The 14,825-nt window shown below is 46.2% G+C and overlaps 1 protein-coding gene across 1 annotated transcript in view; it reads right to left on the reverse strand.

The window, feature by feature from the left end:
* Positions 1-2,759: 2,759 nt before the first annotated feature.
* PLCD3 (phospholipase C delta 3) overlaps positions 2,760-14,825 on the reverse strand; it is a 137,911-nt gene continuing 125,845 nt past the window's right edge. The window contains exons 13-15 of the mRNA XM_063959984.1: positions 5,388-5,520; positions 4,701-4,850; positions 2,760-4,161 (exon numbers count right to left, since the gene is read on the reverse strand). Coding sequence (XP_063816054.1) covers positions 4,073-4,161; positions 4,701-4,850; positions 5,388-5,520 — 372 coding nt within the window. The 3' untranslated portion in view covers positions 2,760-4,072. The remainder of the gene's footprint in view (positions 4,162-4,700; positions 4,851-5,387; positions 5,521-14,825) is intronic.

Here is a 14,825-nt window from a genome sequence, read left to right on the forward strand (position 1 = left end):
ATGATTCAAAAAAGTTTGGGAACCACTGTACCCACCACAAACTCAACTTTCTTTTATTAGAAGGATATCTGCACTAGGAAGTGAATTTCAGTGAAATGAAGTCAATGTATTCAGTCAGTGCTTGGGGTAAAATATTCCATTTATTGAGTGAGAGGATTTCCTCCTTTTTTGTTATAAGAATCATTGAGTAGCTAAATAAGGTCACATGGGTTAAAGACACATTGAATAATGTAGGCGATAAAAAACATCACACTTGCTTAAAGCTCACTGTGGCAATGATGAGTAACACTTTCATGCCCTAATAATGGACTGTGATGCCACCAGCTTTTTTAAAACTTTTACTTTCGGGTTATTACTACTAAGAAGTCTTCTTTATATTCTCTATAGGTGTGTAAGTTATGGTGTATATAGGTAAAATACTGAAGCAGACCAAACTGGGCAGCCAACATTTATCTGGCCAAACGTAGATTATTGGTCAAATGGCTTGATCTATTACCTGCCTGATGGTTGGTCAGATTGCTTGATGAGATATAGCTGGGACACTGTATATGTACCATTGTGGCTATCGCTGAAATATTCCATTATCTTCAATTTATTTGGGGATCAGTAGATACAAACCCTCTGCCATTTGCTCAGTGTCTGTACTTTATTTTTAGATTGTTGAATAGAGTTAAAGTTTCTTTTCATTACCTTCCGCTAAACTGTTTAAAGCTAAAGTACAGCTGTGACTGATTATAGCTCTTCTGATAATTACACAATATAGTCAACCAGTGGTTCCCAAACGGAGTGTCATGGGTTGGGGTCACAATTAAAAAAATATTAATAATTTTCTGAATTTCTCAATAAGAACCTAGTGGCCTGAGGGTGCTGTGGAAAAAAATGCTGATTCAAAAAAGTTTGTGAACCACTGTAGTAAACTACCATGTACGTTTATAAAAGTTTCTGCTGTGGATGTGTATTTACCATTTGTTTAATGGTATTTGCTTAATTCAGGAAACAATGGGGGTAATTCAGATCTGATCGCTGGATAGGGATTTTTGTAGCCCTGTGATCAGATAGTCGCCGCCTACAGGGGGAGTGTATTTTCGCTGTGCCGGAGCGTTCGCATGTGTAACAGAGCTGTAAAAACTGATTTTGTCTAGTCTCTCAGCAGCCCAGGACTTACTCAGCCGCTGCGATCACATCAGGCTGATCGGGACCGGACTTGACGTCAGACACCCTCCCTGGTAACGCTTGATCACGCCTGCATTTTTCCTGACATTTTCTTCACAGTAAGGACAATACGTGTTTGGAATTCCCTGCCTGATAGAGTAGTAATGGCGGACTCAGTCAACACTTTTAAGAATGGGCTAGATAAGTACCTAATGGATAAGGATATCCAGGGTTATGGAGCGTAGTCATGCACTATAGTTATTAAAAAAAATAAAAGAGGAATAAACACAGGGGCCGACATTAGCAACAGACTAAATTAGTCCTAAAAATAATACAGCATAGGAGACCACAAATAGGTTCAACTCGATGGACAAATTGTCTTTTTTCAACCTCAAAAACTATGTTGCTATGTATGACACAGACAGAAAATGGTCAGTTGCCACCCACAAATGGCCTCTTCCTGTCAATCTCCTTGCAATCTTCCGTGTGCATAGATTTTTGCGCACCATCCCGTCGCAGGGCGCCGATGCTCGTTGCAGCCGTGCTCCGTGCTGGTGCAGTGCGGTGCATGCGCAGTTCAGATCTGATCGCCCGATGTGCGAAAACGCACAACAGCGATCAGATCTGAATTACCCACAATGTTCTTTGGCTCACATCAGTAGGAGGCTGCCCTAACAGCAGCAGCACAAGCCCGTTCTCAATCAGACAGATTTGCTACATTTTTATGTAAGAAACTTAAGGCTTGTCTTGCGACTTTGTCTCATTTTGAGACAATTTTAAACATTTAATTGTGTTCTATTTATACATACATGAACACTTATAAATGTACTTAAGTGTGTTTTTGTTAGTACCAAAAGCCCTGGTGAATAATACCCCTTTTACACCGCCTGCTAGTAACACGGGTTTTTGTACTTGAACGTGCATAACCCGTGTTGCTGTCTGGTGTAAAAGGGTCGAGTTGGAATAGTCCGGGTTGAGTGACCCGGTATTCCAACTCGGGAAGTTTGCGGGGTTGAACACGTGTTCAACCCGGCAAACTGTGCAGTGTAAGCGGTAGCCGGGTTGATGCGACCCGGCTTCCCGTTTACACTCTATGGGGTCGATTCAATTCGGCAATTTATGAATAGCGCCGGGAATTAGCTCCCGACGCTATTCAATTCAGCTCCAGTTAAGTCGGCGATGGCCCGTTCTCGCCGACTAAACAGGTTGAATTGTCAGGAGAACGGGCATTCTCCGACTTAACTCCCCGGCGCGAGGCTGATTCCCGACAGAATCAGCCTCGCGCCGGCCGCGAGGCAGCACTTTTGTCGGGTTTCTTCTCTCATCCCCCGGGGAAGAATTCCCGACAATTGCGGGTCAATAGCAGCTGAATTGAATAGCGTCGGGAGCTAATTCCCGGCGCTATTCATAAGTTGCCGAACTGAATCGACCCCTATGTGCGGGCGGTGCTTGGAGATCATGTGATCTCCAAGCGCCGCCCCCGTCACGTCCCTGGCATTGTCACCAACCCGGCGGGTTGGTGACTCTGGTCTAAATGGGGGCTGACGCGGGTCGCAGCCGGGTAGCTCCCGTGTCGGGGCTCCCGGCTGCGACCCGCGTCAGCCCCCATTTAGTTGGTGTAAAAGCGGTATAAGATATAACCATGCTATTGAAAGTCAATACTGCTTAAACACTGATGAGAATGTTTGCCTTTTCCCCAGATAATAGGCATTGTCATTGTTTGTTAAGTAACTGAACATATGCAGGTGTGTAGTGGTTAGTTGATGTGTGCAAGATATGTGTGTTGCAGTCTATTAGTGCATTAAATATATTTCTTCATATGCAGTGAATGAGTTTGTAAATATTTACAAATATCTATAATTTCTCAAGGCTATTGGCAAGTGTCTCCAGCCTGGCCCAGTCCTGGAGAGGTGCTTATAAAGCATGTGGACACTATAGAAGAGATGCAGACCTCACATTGTTTCCACCTTAATTCTCTTGCCTCAAATAGGTGCCAGTTAATTGAAATTACTTGTGCACGTATGATATCATTTTGTTTTGTGTTTTTTTTTTACATAGGTATCTACCATAGATTTATAGTTATTTCCATGTAAAATGCTTGCTTAGTTTATACAAACTTTAACCGCTTGGGCAAGAGCCCGCCAGCAAATGTTACTCCTAGGGATGGATATCATCGATGGTGTAAAACCATCTGGAATGGATCCATCGATGGTTTTACCCATTGATGGTCATCCCTGCTTTACATTACAAATGCAAATCAGGGATCATGGCTTAGTGGGTGTCAGGGGGCGAAGCCAAGGTCTGTGCCCTAACCCTTTGAGAAAAAAAACAACTATTTGGTAACACTGAACCATCAATGGCGGGAAACCATCTGGTTCTCCCCCATCAATGGAAAAAGTATTCAACATTGGTTATAGTCCATTGATGATTTTGAATCATCGATGGTTGATTGCCATCCCTAGCTACCCCTAGGCAACGAGCATTCCCTAAGGCAACAAGCATTCCCCGTGTCAACGAGCATGGATCCCAGAGATAAAACCCCTGGCAAAAAGCATGACACGGCACGTGAAACCCCTTGCAACGTGCATGAAACCCCTGGCAACACGCAGGTAAAAAAATTTAAAACCTGCCCTGGGAGGTGTGACCAAATTAAAAAAAGTCACCACTGAAGGTGTTAAAACAATGTTGTACTACCCTGTATCCAAATTACTGCTCCTTATGGTGAAGCGTCATGGCTTTAGGAATGTCTTCTGACACTGTGGAGAATAAGGCACTGGAAAATGTTGAACAATCATGGAAAGAGACCTCTATTACACAAGTTCTGATTGGAGAGCTTTGAGTCTGTTTTCCCTCTTCCAGATGTGAGACATTATATACAAATAGAGGTCTGTAACCACCAGTTTGCCAAGTCTCTAGGCTCTCATGGATCTTCGATGTGCATGTGTACAAACAGTGTAGCTGGAGACAGGGCAGCCCCATCCTTGGAAAGCAGATGAACATGACGGTAGCCTAAAGAAATTAGATAACATGATAAACATCCTGTATCCATCTCCAGGCTTCTCCTTTACCCCATCTACTTTCTCTACACTGATCCTTTACCCCATCTCTTTTCTCCAGGCTTCTTCCTTATCCCATCTCCTTTCTCTACACTGATCCTTTACCCCACCTGCTTTCTCTAGGCTTCTTCCTTACCCCATCTCCTTTCTCTACACTGATCCTTTACCCCACCTGCTTTCTCTAGGCTACTTCCTTACCCCATCTCTTTTCTCCAGGCTTCTCCTTTACCCCATCTGCTTTCTCCACTCTTATCTTGACACTGCTCCAATCATTCTGCTGTTTTATCCTGTCCCCTCTTATCCCAATACTCTGTGCCTATACACCAATATTTCTATTCACTCTGCTGTAGCCGCTTTGCCTCTCATTCCATTTTCTCTGCTCCTTGGTGTTCTTGCCCACACATCTCAATTGTCACTGCCACTGCTTCTCAGTGCCTTTATGTCAGAGTGGCTTCCCTTAATCCTGACAATCTAAGACCCTTTCCCTCTTACCTTGTTTCATACTCAGGAACGGTAGAGTGTATTGTCCCACAAAGTCATTACTGGATGTTTTGTCATAATCCTCAACCACAAATCTGACAAGTGCCAACTCCGGACACAGCACTTCCAGTCGTAGTGTCTCATTCCATGTAGGATTAAACCCTGTGAAAAGGTGGGTATTATTAAGTTTATATGTGTGGGAGCAGGGGTTACAAACTCAATAAAGCTGATGTATTTTCATGTCCTGGACATGTAAAGCTATACGGGTATAACCTAAATGCTTGTAACTTTTCAATATTGTCATGTATGTGGTTAACAGAACTGGTTGCGAAGCCAGTTGTTTTGCATCATACATGCAACAAACGTCCGTATGTATGTATGTATTAAGCTGAAACAACATAGGGACAGATTTATCAACAAGTGATATTCTTGATCTCACTCGTTACCAATGAGAAATGGTGCTCCAGCCAATCAACTCCTGTCATGTGTTTGAAAAATTACAGCTAAAAGATGATTGGCTGGAGCACCATTTATCATTCATAATGAGTGATAACAAGAATATCACTCATTGATAAATCTTCCCCTAAGTTTCCAGAGGAATACTTAGTTAGTATTAAGTGATGTTGCCCACACAATATTTGTTTGGCTCAATTAACCATCTTTCATTAGATAAAGTAAAATCATAGGAATGGTCCTCACCATTGTTAAGAATGTAAGTAGTCTCTTGCTCTCTCTTTTTTCCTAGACTGTGAATCTCCACTCGTACAAATGGGTCAACAATAGAGTTTGGATTCTCCTGGTTTAATTTAGGAAGTTGTTGAGCTGAAAGGATCTAGTAAGAAAAAAAGAAAAAAATTGGAAAAAAGGAGATTTATGGTAGACTTACCATGGATAAATCTCTTTCAGCGAGGTACACTGGGTTCCATAAGGAATACATCGGGGGGTGTAGAGATGGATCTTGATCCAGAGGCACCAACAGGCTAAAGCTTTAGACTGTCCCAGAATGCATTGCGGGGCCTCCTCTATAACCCCGCCTCCAGACACTGTGAGCTCAGTTTTGTTAACCAGTCTAATGCAGAAGCAGGTAAAAGAGAAGGCAGATGTTAGTCACATAGAACCACGTTCTCACGACAGGAGAAGGGACTAGAGGCTAATGCCATACAAAACCCAAAGAAGCTAAGTGCGTCAGGGTGGGCACCCTGTGTGACCCAGTGTACCTCGCAGAAAGAGATTTAACCATGGTAAGTCTACCATAAATCTCCCTTTCTGCAGCAGGGTACACTTTGTTCCACAGGGAATACATCGGGGATGTCCTAAAGCAGTTCCTCAAGGGAGGGAACGCACCTTAGCGGGTATGAGAACCCGGCGTCCAAAGGAAGCATCCTGGGAGGCAGAAGTATCAAAGGTATAGAACCTAAAAAACGTGTTCACTGAGGACCACGTAGCCGCCTTGCACAATTGTTCTGCGGACACACCACGATGGGCCGCCCAAGAGGGTCCAACAGACGGAGTAGAATGGGCTTTAATAGCAGCAGGAGCTGGGCTTGTGCAATCACCATTCTAATCCATCTGGCCAAGGTTTGCTTATTCGCAGGCCAGCCACGTTTGTGGAAACCAAACAGTACGAAGAGGGTATCTGACCTCCTAACAGAGGCAGTCCTCGCCACATATATATGGAGAGCCTGTACCACATCCAAAGACCGTTCTTTGGAAGACAATTCGGAAGAGATGAAGGCTGGAAGTACAATTTCTTGATTACGGTGAAACGATGACACCACCTTGGGTAAATAATCAGGGCGAGTTCTAAGAACTGCTCGGTTACGAAGAAATATCAAAAAGGGTGGACGACAGGACAAAGCACCTAAGTCTGACACCCTCCTAGCAGAGGCAATAGCCAGCAGAAACAGGACCTTGGCTGTGAGCCTTTTAAGGTCCACAGACTCAAGAGGTTCAAATGGAGACTCTTGCAGGGCATGCAGAACAGACAAATCCCAAGGAGCCACAGGAGGGACATAGGGAGGCTGAACCCACAGTACGCCTTGAGTGAATGTATGAATGTCAGGTATAGACGCAATTTTTCTCTGAAACCACACCGACATGGCAGATATGTGAACCTTGAGGGAGGCCATACGAAGTCCTAAATCCAGGCCTTGTTGCAAGAAAGCCGGAAGTCTGGAAGTACTAAACTTGTAAGCATCGTAATTCTTAGCAGCACACCAGGTGAAGTAAGAATTCCAGACCTGATAATAAATCCGTGCAGAAGCCGGTTTGCGGGCCTTTAGCATAGTTTGGATAACCGCCTCGGAGAATCCTTTGGCCCTCAGAAGTGAAGTTTCAAGAGCCACTCCGTCAAAGCCAGTCTGGCCAGGTCCGGGTAGACACAAGGGCCCTGAACAAGGAGGCAGAAGAGGACGCTCTATCAATAGACCCTGCAGGTCTGAGAACCAATGCCGTCTGGGCCATGCTGGAGCAACTAGAAATAGTATTCCTCCTTCTTGCTTGAACTTCCGTAGTACCCTGGGCAGGAGTGACAGTGGAGGGGAACACGTAGGGCAGCCGAAAGTTCCATGGAATTGCCAGTGCGTCCACGAACGCTGCTTGAGGATCTCTTGTTCTTGATACGAAGTCCGGAACTTTGTGATTGTATCGTGACGCCATCAGGTCTACATCTGGTAGACCCCACTTGTCCACTAGTAGTTGAAAGACTTCCTGATGAATACTCCACTCTCCGGTGTGTACATCCTGACGACTGAGGAAATCCGCTTCCCAGTTGAGGACTCCCGGAATGAACACTGCTAGCAGATGGCGTTCCACCCAACAAAGGATTTTTTACACTTCCATCATTGCCATGCGGCTTCGAGTGCTGCCTTGATGGTTTATGTATGCCAACCGGATGGCATTGTCAGATTGTACTTGAACAGTCCTGTTCTGTATCAGAGACAGGGCAAGAGTCAAAACATTGAACACTGCCCACAATTCCAGAATGTTTATCAGGAGGAGAGATTCCTACTTGGTCCACCGACCCTGGAGAGAGTGTTGCTCCAGGACCGCACCCAAACCCCTCAGACTGGCGTCCATAGTCAGTAGGACCCAGTTGGGGATCCAGAAGGGACGGCCCCTGCTTAACTGCTGGTCCTGTAGCCACCAGCTCAGTGACAGACGAACCTCTGGAGTCGAGGAGATCATTTGAGACCTGATCCAATGAGGCAGGCCATCCCACTTGGAAAGGATTAACCTCTGTAGAGGGCGGGAATGAAATTGAGCGTACTCTACCATGTCGAAGGCCGACACCATGAGGCCTAGTACTTGCATTGCTGAGTGTATCAACACTCTGGAGCGAGAGAGGAAGTATCTGATCCTGTCCTGAAGTTTCAGGACTTTCTCTGGAGACAGAAACAGTCTTTGGCTGTGTGTCCAGCAGTGCCCCCAGGTGCACCATGCTCCGAGCAGGGACCAGCAAGGACTTCTTCCAGTTGACGAGCCACCCGTGGGCTTGTAGGAAGCGTACCGTCAGTTGCAGATGACTGAGGAGGATATCTTGGGAGTTCGCCAGGATCAGTAAGTCGTCCAGATACGGCAGTATCCTGATTCCCTGACGACGCAGATGAGCCATCATTGCGGCCATAACCTTGGTGAAGATCTGAGAGGCTGTGGCCAGTCCAAACGGCAGAGCCTGGAACTGATAATGAAGGTTGCCAATAGCAAACCGCAGATATTGCTGATGCGATATGGCAATAGGTATATGCAGGTAAGCATCTTGTATTTCCAGGGATACCATAAAGTCTCTGTGTTCCATGGCCTGTACAATTGAGCGCAGTGTTTCCATATGGAACGTAGACACTCTCACAAACTTGTTCAGTGATTTGAGGTTGAGAATAGGCCTGAAAAACGCATCAGGTTTCGGGACTAGAAACAGGGTCGAGTAGTATCCTCTGCCTCTCTGGGACAGAGGTACCGGCACTACCACTCCTGTTTCCAGAAGGGAACGCACACCATCTGTAGAGCTTGCGCCTTTAACGGATCCAAAGCGATAACCGTTGTGCAGAACTGGCGAGGGGGACGTCTCTTGAAAGAGATTGTGTACCCGTGAGAGACAACTTCTCGCATCCATGCATCTGAAGTGGTCATTAACCAGACCTGGATGAATCGTAGAAGTCGGCCCCCCACCCTGGAATCCCCCAGGGGGAGGCCTGACCCGTCATGCAGCAGGCTTGTCATGAGAAGCAGGCTGACAAGTAGCCCAAGATTGTTAGGCCTTGGGCTTAGTGGTTGTTGGGAGCACAAGACCATCTCGGGTATGCCTGACCTTCGCTTTCCCGTAAGGCCGAAAGCAGGGAACAGTGGTACCTTATGCCTTCTGTGCAGAAGGAGTAGCATTTGGGAGAAAGGCATAGTAGCCGTCGATTCGATCCAATTTTTAATTAAGTCTTCCCCAAATAAGATGTCCCCAGTAAAGGGGAATACCTCCAAGGACTTTTGGAGTCCAGGTCCACCTTCCATGACCTCAACCACAGAATACGGCGAGTCAGGACAGACGTATTCGACGCCTTGGCAGCCAACACACCCGTCTCAGAGGACGCCTCCTGGTGTAGAAAAAGGTGGCGGTGGTATTGTGAGACAGGGAATGTCTGGCATTGTCAGATATATCCTCGGGCAGCTCTTTCTCAAATGCCCGATCCAGTCATCAATCTATTTTGCAGCCCCAAGAGGACGCAATCGTGGTCTATGTACAACACCCGTAAGGGAGTAACAGACTTCAGTCATTCCTCCACACGCTTATCTGTCGGTTCCTACAGTGAGGGGACAGTGGTGAGAGGCAGAGTGGATGACACCCGATGGGTGACACATGAGTTCACTAGCAGGGAATTACCTACTTGTTATATAACTCTGCAGGGGGAGGATATCGAGCTAATGCCCGTTGTAGACAGGGGGAATGTCTTCCCTGGATTAGACTAGGACCACTGCGATCACTTCAGCCTGTCAGGCCCCGGAATTGACGTCAGACACCCGCCCTGCTAACGCCTGGACAGCCTGCGTTTTCCACAGCACTCCCAGAAAATGGTCAGTTGGCACCCAGAAACGCCTTCTTACTGTCAATCACCATGCGATAGTTGCTGCGACCGCGTTTCTCGTAAGGTCCCACGCTGCCCGGCATTTTCCGTAGCTGGGTAGCGACTCACCTGCGCATTGTGGTCGCGGCGCATGCACAGTTCAGACCCGATTGCACCGCTGCGTACTGCAGCATGCGATCGGGTCGGAATGACCCCTATAGTACACAGATCATCACACAAACTTCCCCCTCAGGTAAATCTGCTGCGCATGCTCTGCAGGATGCAGAAGCATCCCCAGATTTACTGCCCTACATGTTAAACATTATACACAAATGCTACAGAGAGCGGTTTAGGACGATGAAGCCAGACAGAGTACAATACATGCGAATAAATCCATTAGCATGTGACTGAGTACCCAATACACAACACCTGCGAATAAATAGCATGTGACTGAGTACACAGCAGAATACACATAATAGGTAAATACTGTGACGCACTATATATTGACCCAGACGCACCTATTATCCTAGGGAACAGTATACAGTGATAGATATATCTGGAATACACTGCAGTGAAATCACATGGCAAATACAGGCACACATAGTCACATTTGCAATGCAGATAATTATTTTCATAACAATAAAATTGCATTGGATTATTATATGAACACACACACACACATATATATATATATATATATATATATATATATATTTTATATATATTTATATAACAATGCACGGTCTGAGACCGGATGTATATATCAGAATACTCGTACAATATAATCTGGCACAGGTACACTTGTTCTTAACTATCGCTGTCTTAATATCGACATGTAGAATACTTAAGTGCTTGTAAAACCACGGCGCTGATGTGCAGGCGGGTTTACAAAGGAGACCTTGCCCTGCAGTCCCGGAGACCAGTCGCATCTATTTTAGAAAATGGCGCCCAGCGTCTCAGTCAGGGAGTGAGGGGGAGTGTGAGGCAGCTCCAGGGCGGGAACACCAGCAATAGATGTCGCCATGGGCCGGGGGACAGGCTACAGGTCAAGCGCTGGCTCCCCTATGCTGGACTTCACCACCTGGTACTATGGAGTCTTATAAAAATGGATATTAGTATATCCGACCTGTACTCCTATGCCCTGGTGGATTTAGTGGGGTCCCTGCTCGGTGACAGTGTCCACGCCAGAGTCGCAGTCCGTCTCCCTAGACTGCAATCAGAACACGATTTAATGGGAGGTCCCGCCTGGGGAACCCGCTTACCTCCTCCCTTCTGTAGCAGCCACGCGAACCAGGAAAGCATCTGCGACCGTGACCCTAGGGCTGGAGCGTTTCCGCCGCAAGTACCCGGGAACAGAGCCAGCGGGAGTATGCGACGCTGCTGGGGAGGTGATGGAGCCGGAGCACAGTATGTCACACTGACATATGAAGTGCTGCAGCCCTTAAAGTCTTCTAAAAAGCTTTTTCAGGGCTGCCTAGCGCAGCCCCCCTGCTAAGAGACCCCCCTGCTAAGAGACCTGCTTTATGCAGGCACCAACTCTAAAAACTGAGCTCCCAGTGCCTGGAGGCGGGGTTATAAAGGAGGCCCCACAATGCATTCTGGGACAGTCTACAGCTTTAGCCTGTTGGTGCCTTTGGATCAAGATCCATCTCTACACCCCGATGTATTCCCTGTGGAACACAGTGTACCCCGCTGTAGAACGTGCATTTATTACAGAGTGAGACTAGGTGAAGTCCTCCTCACATGAAAACACAATGGTGTACTTTAAACAAAAATAAGTTTGGTATTAGATATTGGAGATCATCTATGATCCAGAATAAATGAGACACAGTAAGATGTAGCACAAATGCATGGTCTAGGCACATTATTATTACCACCTCCTACATTTGACATCAGCAGGGCTTATCCCATGAAGTACGTCACATGTCGTGCGCTGGTTTGGCTGGTTGGTTTTATAAGGTGTGCGATAGGCTGCCTGCACACATATCACTTGTTGCTGTCATGGGTAAAAGGGGCGATTTATCCGAGTTGCAGAAAGGGATGATTATCAGCTTTTGGGCCAAGGGTGGCAGTATTTCTGAAACTGCAGTTTGTGAACTGTTTGCATGCTGTGGTGAAGATGTATCGTGACTGGACAAATTGTACCATTGGGAATAACCGATGTAGAAAATGCGGGGCACCACGTGCCACTGATGTGAGGGCTGACGAGACGCTACAGTGGAGCAGCTCACCGTCAAAATGTACCTGTTCTAAACTTTCAGCACCATATTGAGTCGCTCCCAGCCCGTCTAGCTGCTGTCCATGCTGCACACACATATTCGAGTAATAATGTGACTCGACCATGTAGATTGCAGGTCCTCATTCTGCATTTTAATGTTCATTTGAACAACCACTGCTCATACGGTGATAGGAATAGCCATATTGGCAAATGTTAAAATATCACCTCAAAATCCTGCTTCCTATCATGTTTGTGCCCTTTCTTCACCAAATAATGGGGGTCATTCCGAGTTGATTGCTCGCAAGCAGTTTTTAGCAGCCGTGCAAACGCATTGTCGCCGCCCACCGGGAGTGTATTTTTGCTTTGCAGAAGTGCGAATGCCTGTACAGCAGAGCACCTGCAAACACATTTTGTGCAAAACAAGACCAGCCCTGTAGTTACATATCCTGTGCATTGATTCTAACGACGGAGGGACGGCTTTTGACGTCACACACATGCCCAGCGAACACCCAGCCACGCCTGCGTTTTCCCCGACACGCCTGCGTTTTTCTAAGCACTCCCTGAAAACGGTCAGTTGACACCCAGAAACGCCCTCTTTCTGTCAATCACCTTGCGGCCGTCTGTGCGTTTGGAATCGTCGCTAGAACCAGTGCAAAACCACAATGGACTTCGTTCCCATATAACACGCGTGTGCATTGCGGACCATACGCATGCGCAGATTAGCCATTTTTTTCACTGATCGCTACGCAGCGAACAACGGCAGCTAGCGATCAACTCGGAATGACCCCCAATGTTTTACATGTAGAAAAACAGACATTGATTTACTTTATATTTGACTTTATATTTACAAATGGAATCTCACTTCAAATAGCGGCCATATTAGAATACCACCAAAGGATGTGTACAATATACATTCCAAAGGGGAACCCTCCACAAACACTTGCCTTAACTGTTACTGAGATTACAATATACACATACCCTCAAATTGAACTTTTTTTTATACTCTAGAGGTGTTGATCTAGAGGAAGGCAATACAAACTCCCAGAAGCTTCTGCCAAATTGATCTCTTGGGGGCAGGTCTTAAAGTGGTCCTGGAGAGGTGGTGGAACTCACACTGCCACCTACCACCCCCCCCCCCCCACACTCACATATAGCAGAGCTAGGGTCAGTGCTACTGTTTTTGGCACCCCCCTGCAAACTATAAATTAGTGCCCTACTTCCCATACTTTAAAAAGGGACATTGATCTCACAAAGAAGCAGCGTAGTCACACAACAGTGTCCCCAATTCAAATTACACCACAGAGTAACACAATCTTATTCACATTACACTACAAGCAGTGATTCATATTACATCACATAGTAACCCTTATTCAGGTTACGTCACTCAGTAGTGCCCTTTATTCACATTGCGCTACACAATGATACTCTTTATACACATTATGCCACACAGTAGTGACCCTTATATTTATATTATAGTTACCCACTGTAGTGCCTCTTATACACAATTCCCACAGTAGTAGTGCCCCTTACACATAATGCCCTCAATAGTATTGCCCCTTACACATAATGCCCACAGTAGTGCCCCTTATACACAATTCCCACAGCAGTAGTGCCCTTTACACATAATGACCACATATAGTGCCGCTTACACATACTGTATTGCCCACAGAAGTGCCGCTTATACGCAAAATGCTCACAGTAGTAGAGTCACTTATATACAGAATGCCCACAGTAGTAGTGCCCCTTACACACAATGTCCACAAAAGTAGTGCCCCTTACGCATAATGACCATAGTAGTGCTGCTTATACACATAATGCCCACAGTAGTGCCCCTTATACACATCTCTGCCTCTGTCACTCTAGCAGCTCACTGTCTGTGTCCCTCCAGCAGCTCCATGTCCTGTATACCTCCAGCAGCTCCCCCACCTCTCTTGTCCCTCCAGCCCCCTCTCATCTTGTCTTCAAGATGCACAGAGCCTGCTCCTCTTCATGGCGCCTCTCTTTACTTCAGCAGCGGTGACAGCATGACATCACAAACGCTGTGCAGAAAAAGGAAGCCACTGGGACCTGAGAAGGGGATGAATGCTGTCCAACAGACACAGCGTGTTTGAGTTCTAGGAGAGGTGGGCTGTAGATGGAGGAGGACCATGGAGCCAGCAGGACCTGAAGAAAGGGGAGGAAGGGGGAGGTGGCTGCAGCTCATCAGTACCACTAGCTCTGCCTGTATCATCTATTGACATAGGTGATGGGGTGGGCTTTTCTGTTGGAATTACTGTGCAGAGCAATGGAGGTGGTGGAACTAGTTCCCCCTACTATTACAGGTGTTGGAACTCAGTTCCACCTCGTCTCCCCCCCCACTTTAATCCCTGCTTGGGGGAAAGAAAGAAAAAAACTAACTTTCCCTCTACATAAACCCTTTAGGTTGGTTTGACCAGCCTGTTAAAACTAAAACAAACTTTCTTTTATGTAGAGGTATAATGGCAGGCAGCCACCTTACCTTATAAAGTACCCATTTTTACTTCCTACATTTCTATAGGGTTTGCCAATAAAAGACAAAAAGTAGCACTGAACAGATGGAAACGTCATTTAATTTTGATGAGAGAGATAATACATTTACCCATTTAAAGCAATGTAAACCCAAGCTGGGAACATATAATCTTATCCTGAAATGCAACCAGGTCTCTGCTATGAACCTCTGAATACAGGGCCTAATTCAGATCTGATCGCAGCAGCAAATTTGTTAGCTAATGGGCGAAACCATGTGCACTGCGAGGGGGAAGGGGGGAGGGGGGGAGCAGATATAACATTTGCAGAGAGAGTTAGATTTGGGTGGGTTATATTGTTTCTATGCAGGGTAAATACTCTCTG

This window comes from Pseudophryne corroboree, chromosome 3, assembly GCF_028390025.1.
Source record: "Pseudophryne corroboree isolate aPseCor3 chromosome 3, aPseCor3.hap2, whole genome shotgun sequence".
Classification (NCBI taxonomy): domain Eukaryota; kingdom Metazoa; phylum Chordata; class Amphibia; order Anura; family Myobatrachidae; genus Pseudophryne; species Pseudophryne corroboree.